Source organism: Populus alba, chromosome 6 (genome assembly GCF_005239225.2).
Source record: "Populus alba chromosome 6, ASM523922v2, whole genome shotgun sequence".
NCBI classification, from domain to species: Eukaryota; Viridiplantae; Streptophyta; class Magnoliopsida; order Malpighiales; family Salicaceae; genus Populus; species Populus alba.
In genome coordinates, this window is record NC_133289.1 from 22,150,025 (window position 1) to 22,168,864 (window position 18,840).

The 18,840-nt window shown below is 34.6% G+C and overlaps 3 protein-coding genes across 5 annotated transcripts; 1 reads left to right on the forward strand and 2 right to left on the reverse strand.

Annotated features, from left to right (window-relative positions):
• Positions 1–4,382: 4,382 nt before the first annotated feature.
• Positions 4,383–6,833, forward strand: LOC118053459 (FCS-Like Zinc finger 10). 2 transcript variants are annotated; one of them, XM_035064722.2, is made up of 3 exons: positions 4,383–4,746; positions 5,094–6,218; positions 6,306–6,833. In XM_035064722.2, the coding sequence occupies exons 2-3, from the start codon at positions 5,137–5,139 to the stop codon at positions 6,457–6,459; spliced, it is 1,236 nt and encodes a 411-aa protein (XP_034920613.1). In that variant the 5' UTR covers positions 4,383–4,746; positions 5,094–5,136; the 3' UTR covers positions 6,460–6,833. The 2 variants fall into 2 exon arrangements, with proteins under 2 accessions (XP_034920613.1, XP_034920612.1); XM_035064721.2 differs by having other exon boundaries at positions 4,383–4,600.
• Positions 6,834–8,859: 2,026 nt separating this feature from the next.
• LOC118053452 (pentatricopeptide repeat-containing protein At3g22690) lies at positions 8,860–11,055 on the reverse strand. Its single transcript, XM_035064703.1, has one exon. The coding sequence runs from the start codon at positions 11,053–11,055 to the stop codon at positions 8,860–8,862; it is 2,196 nt and encodes a 731-aa protein (XP_034920594.1).
• Positions 11,056–11,923: 868 nt separating this feature from the next.
• On the reverse strand, positions 11,924–17,615 carry LOC118053458 (probable E3 ubiquitin-protein ligase RZFP34). 2 transcript variants are annotated; one of them, XM_035064720.2, is made up of 12 exons: positions 17,397–17,615; positions 14,893–15,113; positions 14,721–14,808; positions 14,544–14,603; positions 14,402–14,434; positions 13,997–14,074; positions 13,757–13,800; positions 13,384–13,424; positions 13,180–13,262; positions 12,966–13,057; positions 12,767–12,878; positions 11,924–12,646 (listed from the first exon to the last, which is right to left on the reverse strand). In XM_035064720.2, exons 2-12 carry the CDS (start codon positions 15,051–15,053, stop codon positions 12,536–12,538), a joined length of 903 nt encoding a protein of 300 aa, XP_034920611.1. In that variant the 5' UTR covers positions 15,054–15,113; positions 17,397–17,615; the 3' UTR covers positions 11,924–12,535. The 2 variants fall into 2 exon arrangements, with proteins under 2 accessions (XP_034920611.1, XP_034920610.1); XM_035064719.2 differs by having other exon boundaries at positions 14,893–15,452; positions 15,572–17,615.
• Positions 17,616–18,840: the final 1,225 nt, after the last annotated feature.

Consider the following 18,840-nt stretch of genomic DNA (forward strand, 5'->3'; position numbering starts at 1 on the left):
ATACATAAAAAGATAGCAATAGCCTCTATCAATTAAAAAATAGTTAATCCACATCAATTGAATGATGGCATGTATAAAACAAATTAACTTATGAAGCATAAAAATAACTTATGAAGTTTATCTCTTAATCAATCTAATATTAAATAGTTAAATTAAACAAATTAAAATAAAATAATTTCTTAAATTATTATCAATATTAATTAAAAAAAAATTAATGCGGGATAACAATCGAGCCCTTAATGTAACATCCCACTACACAAGCAAGATATTGTCCGCTTTAGCCCACAGGGCTTACGGATTTGTTCCTGGCAGCCACGCATGGCCCCAAAACGCGTCTTACTATTTAAGGTGAGCATGCTTGTATAAAGCGCTCTCCCAAGCCATCACTCGTCGATATGATATATTATAATTCACCCCCCTTAAGGAGTCCGACAACCCCGTCGACATCATCAGACAACCAATAATCTGGGCTCTGGTACTAAATGTAACACACCACCCCACTAGTAAAATATTGTTTGTTTTGACCCACGGCCCTCGCGAATTTGTTCTTAGCAGCCATGCATGACTCAAAAACGCATCATACTAGTCAAAATGAGTATGCTCATGTAAGACCCTCCCCCAAGTCTTCAGCCGCCAATGTGGGATATTATACTTAAAGTCAAGCTTTAAGAGTTGAATAAAAAAAAAAACACATATCCAAATTAAGTGTTGTTTTACTTTTAAGGGCATTATAGTAATTAACTTTTAAAAATACATAAAAAGATAGCAATAGCCTCCATCAATTAAAAAATAGTTAATCCACATCAATTGAATGATGGCATGTATAAAAGTTTTTGTAGAAAATAAAATAATAAATTTACTATTTCAATCCATGATAATTGATATGAGTGAATTTTCTGAATTTCAGTTAAAATTTCAAAATTTTAACTTATGAAATTGCGGACCCTGGTTAAATTAAAGAGTTTAATTCTCAACTAATTTAATGTCAAATGATAAAATTAAAAGAAAAAAAATCCCAAGTTAAAAAAATTTACCAAGAAAAAAAATACAGCAATAAAAAGACTAGCATAAAACATGAAATATAAAAAAAATGAAGGGGTTGAATTGAAAAATAAAACAAATTTAAAAACTATCTTAAATAAAAAATTAAAATTAAAATAATAGAGATTAAATCCGATACATTGAAAAATTAAAAGATAATAAAATTAAACACGAGAAATTGACTAAAACAAAAACTAACAAGTTAAAAAAAGCGGGATGAAATAAAAAGAAAAATAACTTAAATGAATGATCTTTAAATTCGGAGGCTCATACATGAATTTCCAGGACAAAAGGGAAAAAAATAAGGGAGAGGGAATAAAAGGCCATCAACACCACACATCTGTCAATCACATGCGCCACGCGGGAGGAAGAGGAGGACAAAAAATAAATAAATGACATAGTGGAATGATAGTTTTGACCATTGAGGTTAGTTGCATGTATTGTTTGAAAGATTTTTTATTTTTTATTTGTAAAAATACCACATTGCCCCCATAATCAAAAGATTATGATGAAAAAACCATTGTAGAATGACAAATGTGCCCCTTTGATCAAGCTTTTAAAAAATAATTATATCGGTAAGAGAGTCATTATAATGAATTAAAAAACATGAAATATCAAAAAACTCCTAGACCATAATTGTTTTTTTTTTTTGTTTTCAAGGGTAATAAAGTGATTTCACCATGCAAAATAATAATGAAAAGACTGATATGATCATAAACAATTATATAATAACAAATAAACCAAGTGAAAATATCATTTTACTCTTTTAAAAAACAATTTATTATGATTTTTTGAAGCAAAATCGTCAATTCATTATTACAATTCACGGTTAATCAAAGCATATATTCAATGTTTTTTTCACATGTTTTACCTTTTTTCTTTTAATATGTGAAAACAATATATAACAACGGTTTAAATTAGACAAGCTATGATTAGAGTTTTAAAACATGTATCATACTTGACACGACGTGATAATAAATTATGTAAAATTAGTCAAGATTTTACAACAACATGAATTAATGTGATATAATTTATTCACACTATACATAAATTGAGGAATAAATAAATTCTATTATTCTCAAAATGCTAGGTTGTTGCACAAGGAACAACACCTCTTAATTTCCAATGTAAAATCACATTTTTCATTGAAAAAAGTATAAGTTTGCAGTTCATAAATCTTGTCACAAACATATCTTAATAAAATAAATACAATAATTTCGATAAAAATCCCAGGAAGAGAAAAGACAATTTAAATTAAGCAACAAAGGTGCCAATTTTGAGTTGATGTGACCAAAACTTAATTATTATCATTTCATTATTCAAAATATACATAGTTCACTCTTTATTTCTGTGTTTTAAAAAATATTTTTTTAAAAAATTAATTTTTTTTAAAAATATTTTTCTTTGTTTCAAATTAATTTTTTTTTTATCATTTTGATATGCTAATATTAAAATGATTTTTTAAAAATTAAAAAATATTATTTTAATATATTTTAAAATAAATAATCCTTTATTTCTTCCATGGCAACAACACTCCAGGGTAGATCAGTCACGAGATTTCAACTATTGTACCATTTCCAAACCTATACAGCCTAGTTAACTCAGCCCACTAACCGCAGTTAATTGCCGTTACCGTCTGTCAGTTTTCATAAAGATAACAAGTCAGCCTTGTCGTCTAGTGACGAGGTGCCCAGGAAGGGTAAACATGTAACTGAACTATTTTCCTTTACACTGTCTCCTTCTTGTTCTGACTTCAGCATATATTCCCTCCAATAGCTTACTTCCAACGATACTCGGGGCACCCTCATGATCTACCCACACCTGATCACCACAGTAAAAAAAACATTTAACCATCACCTTTCCTTATTTATATTTCCTGCCTCACTTCAATCAATTTCTTTTTCTAAAAGCTTACATGTGTTTTTTTTTTAAATACATAATATAATTTATATATACTTAATATAAAATATTATATATTTTATCCTGTATATATTTATAGAATCAGCGACAACAAAATTTAAAATACTTTTTATAAACAAGTTAATCAAACATGAATATATTATATTTATAAAAAAATATAATTATCTAAAATATATTTCATCGAATTATTTTTTCACGTTGTCATATGCTTGCGTGCTTTCTTTCCTTGAAAAGAAAAGGTAAGATGTGAATTAATATATATACGTATTGGATTCAATCCCAAATTTAAATCAAGGAACTAGAAGTGTGTGATCCATCTTTACATAAAGGCAAGAATAGTTAATGGTTGTAAAACATGACTATGTCGTGAACTTAATTTTTTTTTTTTTTATAAAAAAATATTATAAAATTATTATTTTAATAATAAAGAAAACAATGAATCAAGAGCTAGATGACTCTAATTGGAACATCTTTATTTGTATGTTTTAAACTTAAAAAAAAATTAATTTTTTTTTATTTTTTATTTGTTTTAAATTAATATATTTTTTGTGTTTTTAGGTTATTTAATATGCTGATATTAAAAATAATTATTTTAAAATAAAAAATATTATTTTAATATATTTTTATAATAAAAAATACTTTAAAAAATAACTATAACTATATCTATAAAATATGCTATTATTCAAGTTAACATATTAACCTAGATTTATTTTTAACTCAATAAACCTATTCTTTTCAACTTAAACTTATTAAAAACTTGTATAATTAAGTTCTGAACAAGAGATTAGCGTATCAATCTGGGTTTTAGGAACCTTACATGAAAGTTTTTGAATCATTTACCAGAACCGATACGAATGCCCGTTCGCTACACTAATTACTCCTACTTTTTTAAAGTCAAAGACTGTCAAAAGCTTAATCAGAAATCAATTCATGGCATCATTACAATGAGAAAAAGGTATGAATTTATTCAACGAGGCATTCATAGGGACACGAAAGAAGGAAACAAAATGGGGTCAAAATGGTCTAGAAGTGGCAAAATATGACAGGTAAAAAAACAAAAAAAAGTGTGTAACTACGAACTGCAAAAGCAGTTGGTAGGGTAGGAGAGCCAGAGGAAGGCAGAGAGAAAGAAATCTGGGGGCTAATGCAGTATTTGCATACATTTGAAAGAGAGAGAAAATAATATATATATATATATATATATATATATATATATATTTGTTTTTTTAGAGGGAATGTAATTGTGTATGAAAGTATTTGATTGGAGGATAGAGATTGTTTTTTTAAATTATTTTTTATTTTTTTAATATCAATGTATTAAAATATAAAAAATTAATTTAAAATATTTTTTTTCTAAAAAAACACGGTTGTAACGGAAAAAACACTGCATAAATAAGTGGAATGGAGTCTTTTAGAAGCTCACTCAGCTTTGCTGATTTTGAGGCCTGAGAGAGAGAGAGAGAGAGGGAGAGGGAGAGGGAGAGAGAGAGATAAAGGAGTGTTGTGCAAGTTTCAATAGTATACAAATGAACAGCCCTAGAAATTGACAAAAACCCATATTTTTCTGTTCACCGCTCTGTTTCTTTTCTTTAAAACATCACCTGTCTGTGGTTTATAGAGGAAGAAAACGAGAGCTTAGGTGTGCTTTCTCTTCAGGGCTTTGAACATGATGATGACGCGTTGTGTTTTCTTTTTCTTGCTTAGGTTTTAATGTTCATTTGGACAAAGTTGATTTCTTGATCATGTCCTTATGCACTGCTGGGAGTTTTTTAACGCGTTAAAGAGGTTTTTTTCCATCTGGGTTCCCATTTTTTGAGTGATTTTGATCGTGGGAGCAGAGTTTTGCTTAGAATATGCTGTATAATCTTCAATGTGGGATTTTGTTATTCTTAGTCTTCTGTTTTGGCAACTGTTGATGTGGTTATTTTGGGATTTTTGAGGTTTCATTTACTAGAAAGATCTTTCCTTTTGATGTCAATGGAAGTTTTTTTTTTTTTTTTTTTCCTTTCCACCCTCAATGCAGCTTATTAAATGATTTCTTGATGATTCAATTACTTAATAAATTTCATGTTGATTGTAATTTGGTTGTGAATATAGTCGTAATTGCTTGAAATCTGTTTTTCTTGGTGCAGATAAAGTGGGGATTTCGGTGTTTCCAAGAAGGGTTTTGTGGTGATGTTGAGGAAGAGAACCAGGTCGCTCCAGAAAGATCAACAAATGGGTCAGTTGACAATGTCTGATTCTGGTTCCGAGTCACATTTCCAGTCTGATAACATGGGGAACAATCACAAAGCCAACTCCCTTTTCACTGTCCCTGGCCTGTTTGTTGGGTCAAGTCTTAAGGGTTTATCAGATTGTGATTCTGTCAGGAGTCCAACATCTCCTCTAGATTTTAGGATGTTTTCGAATATAGGAAATCCCAGCAAGTCCCCCAAGTCATCTCATGGCGGGCAACGGAAGAGCTGGGATTGTAATAAAGTAGGTTTAAGCATTGTAGATTCACTTGATGATGATGGGAAAGGATCCGGCAAGATCCTCCGATCATCGGAGAGTAAGAACATTCTTTTTGGACCCCGAGTACGAAGTAAAACCCCTAACTTTCAATCCCGTACTGATTCTTTTCAAGCACCGAAGTCTTTGCCAAGAAATTTTGCAATTTTCCCTCGTACCCTTACCAAATCTCCCCTTCTAAAGGGCAGCTCTGATGTTCTTTTTGAAATTGGAGAAGATCCATCAGATTCAGAGCCCTTTGGAAAGATCCGGTCATGTTCATTGGACTCTTGCAGGTCATTTTCATCCCTGTCTCGGTTGGCTGGCCAGAACTCGAAAGCAAGTTCTGGGAATTTTTGCTTGGATAACATAACTACCCGAGGCGAATGTCCTCAATTATTAGGAGGAAGCCCAAGTTCAAACAACTTTTCAAACACAAATTTGACTTTTACCCCAATGTCGGCTACCTCTGGCAACGGATTTATCGGTTCTCTCTCTGCAAGTGAGATTGAGCTTTCTGAGGATTATACATGTGTGATTTCACATGGCCCCAACCCCAAAACAACTCATATTTACGGTGACTGCATTTTGGAGTGTCAATCTAACGACTTGAGTAATTTTGGCAAGAACGAAGCAAAGGAGATTGGATTGCCCCAGGCTGTTACTTGCTCAAAAATCCCAGGTTCATTTCCCTCTAAAGTTTTCTTGAGCTTCTGTTACTATTGCAACAAGAAATTGGATGAGGGAAAAGATATTTACATATACAGGTTTGTGCCAGTTATCTGTAAGCCTTTTTTATTCTGTCATTTCTAATCACTGAAGGATGTTGACTGGGTCGAATTAATTTGATGCAGAGGTGAGAAAGCATTCTGCAGTTTGAGTTGCCGTTCAGAGGAGATCATGATTGATGAAGAGTTGGAGAATACCACCCATAAATCTTCCGAGTGTGTTCCCATGTCAGGCGAAGGGGAGGGACTTTTCGAAACTGGCATCATTGATGCTCCATGATGCCCATGATCAGTGAAACTAATGCGGAGGTAGACGCCCCTGATCATCTGTTTTCAAAGAGCTGTTTATGTGCATCTCTTAGCAGCCATGGATGATCGTTTTGTACATTGTTCCCTTCGATGTTTGTGTTTCACCATTCATGGCCATAACCAATGGCTCGCATGTGGCTAGTTGTTGCTTTCCATAATCCAGGCTTGTATTGCCTTACAAATCCATGTAAAACTTTTGCAGCTGATTATTATAGCTGCTCGATTTGATTCTTCGTTCTTTAACCTCCATCGCAGCACAAGTTATCGTCTAAGCCTGCAAGCTCAACAAGTTTTTGATTGAATATATAAGATTCTACGTGTTATATAATGCATATTATTTCCATAGTCGATTGCAGAGACTATTTAGCATTACTGCTCTTTGGTTATGAAGGAGGCTTCATCTCAGATCTTTTGATGGGAGGACACTAATGCCAATTGCACCGTGGAAGTGCGCATCAAGATTCGCCAGTACTCTTCACAAGAGGAGTGCCCACCTTGGAAAAGATGGGTACTAGATCTGTTGTGATCCCATATTACAAAAGTTTCCCAGGCTTCTGATGTAAGCTCTCATGGCTCCGTGATTTGACGTTCTCCACAAATCTGAAGATCATTTTTTGAATAGTTCTTGCTTGGCTACTAGTTATGTCCAAAAGCAATGGGGGGACCTCTCACTGTTACGAGGTGTTTCTCGTGATTCCTGTTGGGCTCCCATGGTTTTATTTAGCTTGGAATTTTATCTTGAAATTGAAGGTTGGAGACGATCGAGAGGTTTGAGTGGGTTATGGGTAGTAGTGTTTGTCTTTTAAAGAGATTTTTATAAAATATATTATAATAATATATGTTTTGAAAAAATATTTTTAATATTAATATACATAAAATAAAAAAATTAATTTTAAAATAAAAAAATTAAAATTTAATTAAACACCCTTTGGAACTTACTCTAAATTCATGTATTACTACTGTAAGCTGGTTGCTGTCTACTCTCCATGTTTAAGATTACAATCTTTTCATTTCTCGCTCGCATCCTGACGTGAGAAATCCAGTTGAGCGTGTTGCTTTTGGTGACCTTGACTTGCTTTGATTATTTATTGGAAAATATAAATATATTTTTTGGAAAATAGTTTCCATAAAAAATGGTTTTTTTTTTTTTTCAATATTTGATAGTTTTATGGAAAATAATTTTTTGTGAAAATAGATTGTTTTTCAATGTTTAATGAAAAATGAGTTTGAAATCATTTTCTAGTTTTTGGATATATATAAAAAAATAAGTTGAAAAATAATAATATTAAGTTATTTACTTTTTTAAAATAGTAAAATTTTTATTTTTGTCAACAGTTTTTGATTTTTATTGAATATTGATAATAATTTTTTTTTCTATGGTATCCAAATGCAAAATATTGATAAAATAGTAAAAAAACTTTCTAACAAACAAAAAAACAATTCCAGGCATCCAAATGCAATGGTGCTGGAATTGTGGACAGTGTAAGCTCCATCACCTAACCCTTCATTGCTGCAAAAGAGGGGAGAATAGAGCTGACAGTGACATAGTAAAAAGATTAAATGTTCTATGAGGAAGCCCTAACTTCCATGTGCTGCTATTACTGTGGCCCACCAAGACAACTACAGAAGACAATCTACAGGATTTCCTTTCGGCGATTCCTCACTTTCCATACAATGTCGAGTCGGGCAGCTCCCAACGCTTCATTTATTATTTTTTCCTACTTCTATGTAACTTTGAACGCAGTCACGTGGCTGCGGGTCTTGTTATACTTGGGGAAGAAGGGAGCTACATTCTGATATAGAGCTTTCTGCAAATGCTGCACGATCACTGAAACTAGCAAATTCCCTACAAACGATAAGTAATCTTTACCATGTATGATCAAGTCCTCTGCTTCATCGGGCAATGCCTTGTCTTCTCCGAGTTCAAGGTTTTAGGAATTCTTTGGCAAACTCATGAACTCCATGATGTAGACATTTAGTAGAGTTAGAATTATTTTGCATGAACCTTACCACCTTATCAGAGATAAAAAGACATGTCTTTTCTCTAATGCCTCCGATGTATTATGGTATCAGAAAGTACAATAAAGCGTCTGAACTCGATAATGGCACGGCTCCTACCCAGGCGGTCTCTACTTTTTTGAGCTTTAGAAAAGCAACTTCTCTTAAATTCCCCCGTCTCTTGTCAATTTTGATTCAGTTGAATTGCGAGCAAACAGAGTCTCTCTCTACCTCAAACCTGTCATTTTTAACTACCGAGCATGCTTCAATCCACTCTTTTTTTGGTAACAAAGTATAATTCAATTCTAGATCTTTCTGAAATTACAAGTGTGCAATTTGTGTTTACAATTTACAATAGATCACAGATTTCCTGTCACCAGTAATCTTTACAGGAGCAATGTCCATCCGTGAATCTATGAAATCTATAATTATCCCTAATAACTATTTCTCTATCATAGGCCTGGGATATGAGTTTCATAACTGAGTGACAATCTCTACACATTCGAACACTATTCACAACCCGGATTGGAGAGTTTTCTTGGTTGTTTATAAGACCAAATGCGACGGCCAATCTTTCGCTATGTTGAGATGTGGTATCTGATAGTTCCTGTTTCAAGAGTAATCTTCTCTCTATGTCTTGTAACATGCAGCGAACGTCTGCAGATACAAGGTTTGAGGCGACAAATTCATGAACAACTCCATTTTGTTCTATGATAGCGAAACCTGGTTGCTTCGGTACTCCCGTCTCATGTAGCTTTGTTCTCACCTTGCTCACATCATCCCATCTGCCTGCATCTGCATATATATTCGAAAGAAGTACATGAGCACCATCATTTGTAGGGTCTATCTCTATGAGCTGTTTAAATGCATGCTCTGCTAATTCCACATTGTGGTGACTTCTGCATGCTCTCATTAAGGAACTCCATATAGAGACATCTGGTTCTATTGGCATTCTTTCAATGAACTTGACTGTCTCTTCCAAGTGTCCAACTCGACCCAGGAGATCAACCATACAGCCATAATGATGAATCGTTGGGGTGATATTATAGAAACTTCTCAATTTGTTGAAATATCTGTAGCCTTCATCAACTAAACCTCCATGGCTACAAGCAGCTAGAAGAGCTATGAAAGTGACATGATCTGGTTTTACTCCTCTTTCCTCCATTTCCAAGTATAGATCTATTGCTTCCAGGGCTTGCCCCTCCATGGCATATGCTGCCATCATTGCAGTCCACACAAATACGTTCTTCTCAATTATTCGAGTAAAGATCTCATAGGCCATTTCAACACACCCACATTTCCCATACATGTCAATCAAGGCAGTTCCCAACATAGCATCTATACCAATTTCATTCTTCTCTATGTACACATTAACCCAGATGCCATGATTCAGGGCTCCAACTTTAGCACAAGATGAAAGCAAAATGATCAAAGTTGTCTTGTCAGGTTTTACATTTGAACTCTGCATCTTGCAGAAAATCTCAAATGATTCATTAAACAGATCATGTTTTACATAAGAATTGACCATAGTGTTCCAAGAAACTATATCCTTCTCTGGAATCTTATTGAAGAAGTCTCTTGCCTTATCAACACCTCCACTTCGGCAAAAGCCATCCAACATTGAATTCCATGATGCTGCACTTTTACAAGGCAACTGCTCAAATGTTCTGAGAGCTTCATCAAGTTTCCCACATTTTGCATACAAGTCCAACAGGGCATTCCCAAGAAACCCATCCACAATCATTCCATATGTCACGATAAAGGCATGGATAGATCTTCCCAAGTCAAAGTCTTCTAAATGAACACATGCTGAAAGTAATGTCACAAGAGCAACCTCATCCGGGATCACATTTTCAAACCTCATTTGTTGAAACAATTGTAAACTTTCACAATAATACCCACCTTGAACATAACCAGACATCATCGTGGTCCACGATACCAAGCTTCTCTCATTCATCTTGTCAAACAGTTGCCTAGCCTTATCTATCTTATTAGACTTCACATAACCACTAACCAAAGTAGTCCACAGAACAACATCAACCTCGGATTCATCACATCTACTCAAAAGACCATTCGCTTTGTCCATTTTCCCACACTTAGAATACATGTCTACTAAACAATTCAACAAACTCCCTCTAGTCCTTAGCTTATTATCAACAATGTAAAGATGCAATCTTTTTCCCATTTCCAAATCCTTCAATTTAGCACATGTTGAAACCAAGCTAACCATTGTTATCTCATCTGGTAAAACCCCACTAACCAACATTTCATCAAATAAATCCAACGCTTCCCTATACATTCCCTTCAAAACACAACAAGAAATCAAGGTATTCCAACTAATAACATCTCTGTGGATCATTTTCTCAAACAGCTGGCATACTTCCTTCAATTTCCCACACTTTGAGTACAAACCCATCAAATTGTTGTTCAAAGACTTATTTCTTCCAAACCCACATTTCAAAATTCTCCCATGAACTTCACTTCCCAATTTAACATCGAAATTCTTACAACAAGCATGAATCAAGAAGTGAAAAGTGGAAATATCTAACAACACACCTTGAGTTACCATGCGATAATAACCCACCAAAACTTCTTGTGGAGAACCTTCTTTAAGCTTGTTTTCTAAAAGGGTATTCCAAATTATGGATTCTGGTTCATGGGAATAGCTTAAAATCTGATGGGCACAATCAATATTATTGACAGAGAGTAAAAAGGCAAGAACTTGACTTGTTATTTCAGGGTCATGTATGAGATTTGCGGTGATCAAATGGGCATGAATTGGTGAAAATTCTCTAATATTTGAACAAGATTTTAACAAATTTATGATCCAATGTGGTCTTAAAACTGAGTGGGATGTTTTCGGATTTTGCGTTGGTGGCTTGTGTTTAGAGGGAGAGGGAGATGAGAAGAAGGTATTTGGAAAAGTTAGTGTGGCCATGGTTGGATGATAGCCGTTGCTTCCCTCCTTTTTCTTAACGATATTGATGAGATTGGATTGTGCTATTGAATTTACAGTTACGGCCCATTTAAGTGTGAAGCGAAGAGCACCAAGGCCATAACATTAGGTCCGGGCTCTCTCATAATTACGCTGGGATATAACGTTTAATTTGTTGTTGTTATTATTATTATTATTTTATAAAGTGGTATCTTTAACATTATGTGATTTTGAGACAGGATCTATTATTTTTAATTTCCAAGACTGCATGAATAAATAAATGGAAAAAATCTTATTATATTCAAGAGATAACCCGTGACATCCTGTAAATTATAGCTAGATTTTATTAATTAATATATCATGCCAATTATACCATCATTCTACCCTCCATTTAAACAACTATAAGAAGAAATCACTAATTTTATTTTGTCTCTCTTTGATTCATGGAATCTCCCAATTTTTTAAGAAAATACTTCCGAACATGCGCTATGAGGCGATGATATAGCGCGATGACGTGGCATGTTAGTTAATGAAACAAAACAGTACTTTACAGGATACCACATAAAATATCTCAGTGAAAATGGCAATGAAAATCACAGGCAAACCGCTTTCCATTTTCATGCAAGCTGGCAGCAGAAGATGATCACTGGAACCTATTTCAGCTGTACGTACACGCCGAACCATGATGATCTACAGCACCTTCCGACACGACATAACTGCCTGCGACCCTTGCATTTTCCCAACAAACGTCTGCTAACAAAATACAAGGAAGAGGACACTTTATTCGCATGACCACCACCTCGACTGGTGGTTTCTTGAGTACGTCATTCAATTGGGGGGGGGGGGTACAAGGAAGACAAAATGATCAGGAAAGCGAACGGGGAAAGAAAAGCGAAAACACAAGCCCTCCACAAAACGGGGAAAGAAAAGCGAAAACACACGCCCTCCACAGGATCTCAGATCCTTCCACATCCATGGATGTATATATATGTGTGTGTGTGTGTGTGTATATATGTGGATCGAGATGCAATTTTATTGCTTTCAGCACAGAAGTCTTCATCACCACCACCACCGTCGTTTGTTTTTCTAGCTGCGTTGTCCTTGCAGCCACTTCTCAGCTTCTTGTTTGACGAGTATTATAGGACTTGCAGTTCAAGCATTTCTGAGCTACTACATGGAATTGAACTTCTGAGGACTTTCCACAATCATTGCAAAGGATCCAAACCTGCAGAACAGTAATATCACCAGTATTAGTTAGCAAACAGCAAGCCGGGGAGTCACCTTAGGAAAATCTGACAATCAAAGCCTCAGATCTCAGCACGTGATTTTAATGGGTTCTACTAACCATTTTATTAAGGTAAGGTTCTGGCATTGGTGTAGCTGCAATTTCCATGTCGATTTTCTCCCATACCTTAGACATATCACAAACTGACTTCGAGCAAAGAGGGCAAGCATATCTGTAACAATAACAAGTAAAAAAACTGTGAATTTCCAAACGGTTAAAGAAACAAACCACTGGAAAAGGCTGCTGGAAGGAAACTCACTGATAATGATCCCTCATTTCCTTTAAGCAGCTCTCGTGAATGGTGTGTCCACATGGCAAGACAGTCACATCAGATCTCGACTCAAATAAAAACTGCAAACCATTTGAAATACAACATCAGTTAGGCCCCAGTCACTATAGACCAAAAAAAAATTATTCTCAATCGTAAGGAACAAACCATAACACAGAATAAAAGTTATAATCTATATCCAAACCTCAAAGCAGACAGGGCAGTCATGATGCATCGCGCCCTCTACACAGGGGTGGCTATTCTTCAGAAGATTCGAGTAGCAGCAGCCTTCATGGTTGATAGTACAACAAGGATACAGGAAAACGTCATCAAGTTAGTTAAGTTGTAAGCACCCATACAATTCCAAACTAAAACTAGAACTAGTAATGACAGGAGAATTGTAGCTTACCACATTTGTAACAATGGAAGAAATTCTCAGGTCCTCCAATTCTGCCAAAGCACACAGTACATGCCAGTCAGATAAACATAATTAGTTAATTACATGAGCTAGAGAGAGAGGCAAAAATGCACAAGCAGAGAAGCATAGTTACATAAGTGAGGTTAGTGAAAGAGTGAAAAGATGAGTGAAGGATATGACTATCTGAAAATTACTGTGAGCTTTCAGGTGACATGGACCTTTTCCTTTTATTATCAAGGGAAGTCCTCAATGAAGTTCAATAATTTAATCAATAGTTTAGTGAAATAACTTGGTCAGAAGCTCCCAGCATTATTATCTCATCAATATGTTCAAAAGGAAAACCAAACAGCATAAACAAGTATACCTGCAAATCCCACAGCCATCACAATGATACTGTTTCTTAGATGTCTGCAACAGAAGTAAACAAATTTGATTTGAGTTAGGAAGTTCATCTCAACAACTTACGAGACAGAAAAGATATGCAGAATCCTATAACAAGCACAATCTCATTATAGCACACTATACTGAAAGCTGGATACTGCCAAATTAATCCCTTCATTTCAGGGTTAACCAAGCTACTAAGGATGTGACGTTAACCACTTACATCATCATCAAACAGCTTGCAAGTCTCACAGAAGTACTTTCCCATGCACACACCACAGTTGATGCAAACTTGTTGAACCTAGCCATCACAGAAAACAAGTGAAACATGAGTTGAGCAGCCAAATGCTAATTAATAGCACATGATGAAAAAATAGAATAAAAAGAACTGCCTTAACTTCAGGTTTAGGGAAAAAAAATTTCTCTTAACTAATATAGCAATAACATGAAGCATGAATATCCAATTTTGACTTCTAAGGTTTCCTATCATCAGCCTTTGTTCCTATTCCTAGATGTTCTCAATTTAACAGTGACATTTACAAGTTGCAAGCTTGGGATCAGAGGTCAGAATTGGTCTGCTAATGAGAAAAACTTGATGCAACAACAATAATACAAAAGCTCAACTCACCTCTTGTTCAGTGCCACAAAGCGAGCATATCACCTGAAAAAACACAAAAGGAGCGCTTTAGCAGATTAAATGGTAATATAACAACGAAGATTTACTGCAAGAAGTCACAAAGGCATGATCGAAGAGAAAGAAACATGGCTACCTGTTTGACTTCATGGCGTGGCATGTCATGTCTATGCTTCTGATCAACATTGATATTGTTCTGCCCACCAAATATAACAGATCAGCACGTATTCAAAATCACCAAAACATATTGAGCAAATTATCAGCTCGAGCAACATGATCAAATACATTAGCAATTTTAAATAAAAAAACTCACCTTCACCTCGTTATGACAATGACGGCAATCAAATACTTCGTTACAGCAAGGTGCTCTGATGTGGCACCTTCTCCGATAGTGCAGGCATCTGATGACAGAGCATGTCATATTAAGCAAGTATAATGGCAAAAAACTATTGAACTTTGCTAGGCAAACAGGAACAGACCCATACCCATATTCCATTAATCCTTTATCTAGTATTTGAGGAGTTTCCACATTCATTGATTCTTCTGAGAAGATGAAATCTTCATTAAAATGCTGTGAGCATGAGCCTATTTGTTGAAATAGTCTGAATTCTTGAGGATCAAAACTCTTCATATCTACTTCTGCCATGGCAATATCTTCAGGCAATAATAACAACTATTGAGAAGTTGGCAAATAAACCTGGAACACCTGCGCATTGAAACAAATTTAGAAAAGATTCTAAAACTTCAGAAGGCATATTTAGCACCCGATCAAGCCACCAAACACCCCATGAGCTTTCTTGTACACGTCTGCAGATCAATTGAAATCAGCAACAACATAATCCAACTAACGCTGAACAGCTCCAAAGTCCGATCACCAATACTCCAAGAGAAGAATCATCAAAACAAGAAGATATATAAGTACAACTACAATGCAGCATTCAGGAACTCCAGAGCCTTCAGCCATTAGTAAGAATAGCATTGCATGGTCACTCGATTCCTTGAAGAAGTCCCAGAACCAAAGTCCAGTTACTCTGGACATGGCAACCTATGGTAAAAGCAATACATCACACAATCAAACGTGTTCTGAAAAGAAAAAAAAGATGGGGAAACAGTGAGAGAGTGAAGAAATGGGTTATTTTGATTGTCCATCAAGGACAGGCCTACCTCAAATAGCAACTCTGAAACCCAGTCTCCTCTGAGAATTGAACTTACCAAAACTTAAAAAGAAATTCTATCATCAGCACATCAGAGGTTTCCCTCTTGTCAAAGAAAGCCCATTTGAATCTCAGCTGCTCCCTCTCTATCTAAATCATGACCAGGAGAATTATAACTTTATGGGACAAACCATGAAGGAAACTTGCTCCTCTAATTACCAATTTCCCCAGACAAAATAGCACACTTTCTCCAGATTAAGGACACTGACACTCCCAGGTTCAAGGTATAAACAAGGTTGAAAAAAAGGAGAAACAAACTATCAATTCCTATTGCCCATGTTTCCATCGATGATAAATGACACAGGGAAACAATCACTAACTTCTTCTGTAAACAATCTCGAATTCTGTTGGATGAAAAGAGAGTAGATGTGGAAGTTCTGAGCATGGTGGCTGGTGAAAGGATGATATGACAGACCTAGCTCTAACTGTGGAAGGAAGATTCACTGGTGAAGCCATAATCATTATTTCAGTTATTAGGTGTTTCAACCCCCTGCTTCATTGCATGTTTATGTTTAGAAACACGAGAAACAAACAAGTAGCTCTTTGTGCTTAGCTTACACCCCCAACGCTGGTCAAGATGGCATTGTCCTCGAAGAACAGAGTATAAAAAGACCTAACTTTATGCAGGCACCTACCAAACTTGAGCACATGAACACCTGCAATTTAGGGCATATCCTGCAGAAAATCCCTAAATATAATGCTACCCCAACCTTTCCCTGCACAACTTCAGGATTACAGAACGGACCTAACTACACCGACTTCTCCACTCACAAGATTTCTGAACTCCACTCACATCATTCCTGTAAAACTCCCGAGGAACAAAATGCTAAAAAATAGCAGAAATTACAAAAGAGCCAATACTGTTCTAAGCTACATCCCTCCAACAAAATCTTGGAAAGTTAGTCCTATGTTTAGTTAGATATCTTCCAAAAAAGGGAGAACATGATATGAAAAATCCATTTCTTTTCTTTTCCATCAAAATTTGAATCAGTTCACGGGAACCTCAATCTACCACCAAACTATAGACCTAAACTACCTTAAAAACAGTTAAATAAGAATGCCACATACCCCATACAGAACCTCTCTAAGTTAGAAACTCTCCCCGGGACTTCCACCTTAAGAATCTTTAGTTTTGTACGTGTAACATTAGTAATCACAAACAGCTCATCGGAAAGTTCATTTCACGTTAATTCAAAGGGAGCTCTGAAATCCGCAGAACAGTTGACGAATAATCCACGGAAAAACAATAAATTTCCGCCGATTTTTAACATCCACTTCTGTGGATTCAAGGTCTCCCTAACGAAAATAACATAAAATTCCACAAGCACTTCCTTTCTCAAAATTCAATAGACAACTACGCCTATCTAAGCACCAACATCCTCAAGCAAAAAATACATTTCACATAAAAAAGACAAACAACAAAAATCACTATGCATCAATTAAGCAAAATAATAGACAAGCAATAAAATCACAAAAAATTTCTACGTGATTACGCGATTAAGATCACATAAGGACACGTCACAATACACAGACAAAAAAAAATGAAAAACAAATTCTAACATTAAAACCTCACGTTTCCCGGTAACCTCAAACATTAAACGTAATCACATTTTCCGTTTCATGCACTCAATTTTCTTAGAAACCAGACAGAACTTAAATTACGTCTATATGATTATTTCAGCACGTACCTCACAAAAATTAAGCTACGATATAAACAAACAGAATTAAAAGAGAATATTATCAAATTGAGTGAAATTTTTAATCAGAAAACGAACTTTCACCGCCGATCCGAAGTTTCGGTGGTTTTAAAGGTAAGATCCGATTGTTGTTCTCGGAGCTCCGTTCAAAAAACTCCTTAAATCTCGTGTTATTTCTTAGAGAGTGTGCGCGATGGGGAGAAAATATGAGAAAGATTTGAATCGGAGTCTGGTTTTTATTGGGCGAGAAATTCGGGTTATGAGAGACGAGAGATTCGAGAGAGTTCGAAATTTTTTGAAAGTGAAAGCTGTGTCCCTCTGGTTCTTCTTTTATTGTCTGTTGACAGGTAAGGGCACAAAATTACGTAAACAACCCTTCATAAGCAAAAATATCTTGCATTTTTTGATCTGATAAAGCGGCTGGGTTATGGTACAACTGCATCTACGGAAATATACTGCTTGCTCCTTGCTCGCCTTGATCATTACTGACTTTATCTATGGGATCATCAGTAATCATTATTGACCTGTGCTGATAAAAAATTAAGAAAAAAAATATGTTTATGGACATTTGGATTTGATATTTAGGGCTGTATGGAAAATCATAAAAAAAAATATTAAAATAATATTTTTTTAATTTTAAAAAATTTTATTTTAATTTTAATATCAAAACAATCAAAACATATTAAAAATTTAATTTAAAACAGAGTAAATTCAAAAACACAATTATATTGTGATAACAAAAGAACTTAATAAATGAGTAAATCATCATCAAGGGATTTCTTTAATAGCATTATTTTGCTGGGAGGGCGTTAGCTTTTTATCTTGGTGCATTTTAAAAATATATTTTTTATATTATTTTTTTTAAGGTTTTAATATATCAATGTCATAAATAAAATAAAATATTTTAATATATTTTAAAATGAAAAATATTTTTTAAGAGTACAGATATATAGATAAATAAAATTGTTGAGTCATTATTTTAAAAGAACAAAAGGATATTGAGTTTATTTTGTGGTTATAACTTACAATTACGTAATTATGATGAATCTTTTTAATAGTTTATTTGAATTATTAGGAAAAAGACCTTCGTTTAAATGTCATTCATTGCTAATAATGATTGTGGATTCTGTGAGATGGCAACAAATTAATGGTTTGTGAGTTGTTAGTTCATGTATTAGTAAATATAAGACTGGATTTCAATAACGAACCCTCATACTATTTTCAAAAACATGCCAGTCATTGTTACACGATTATTAAAAGCCTGGTTTTTTGTGATTTTAAATTATTTTAATATATTAATATTAAAAATAAATTTTTTAAAATAAAAAATAAATTATTTTAATATATTTTCAAATTAAAAATATTTTAAAAATCAACAGCGATATTAAACCAGCTCTAAATGAAGAAGGCTACGGTACTTACAGTGAGCATGCTCCATGGAAGTTTTCTCCGAACAGATAAGGCGGTCACATGGAAAATAGGTCCTTTTCGGAGAAGAGAAAGGTATGATCATCTCGTTAAA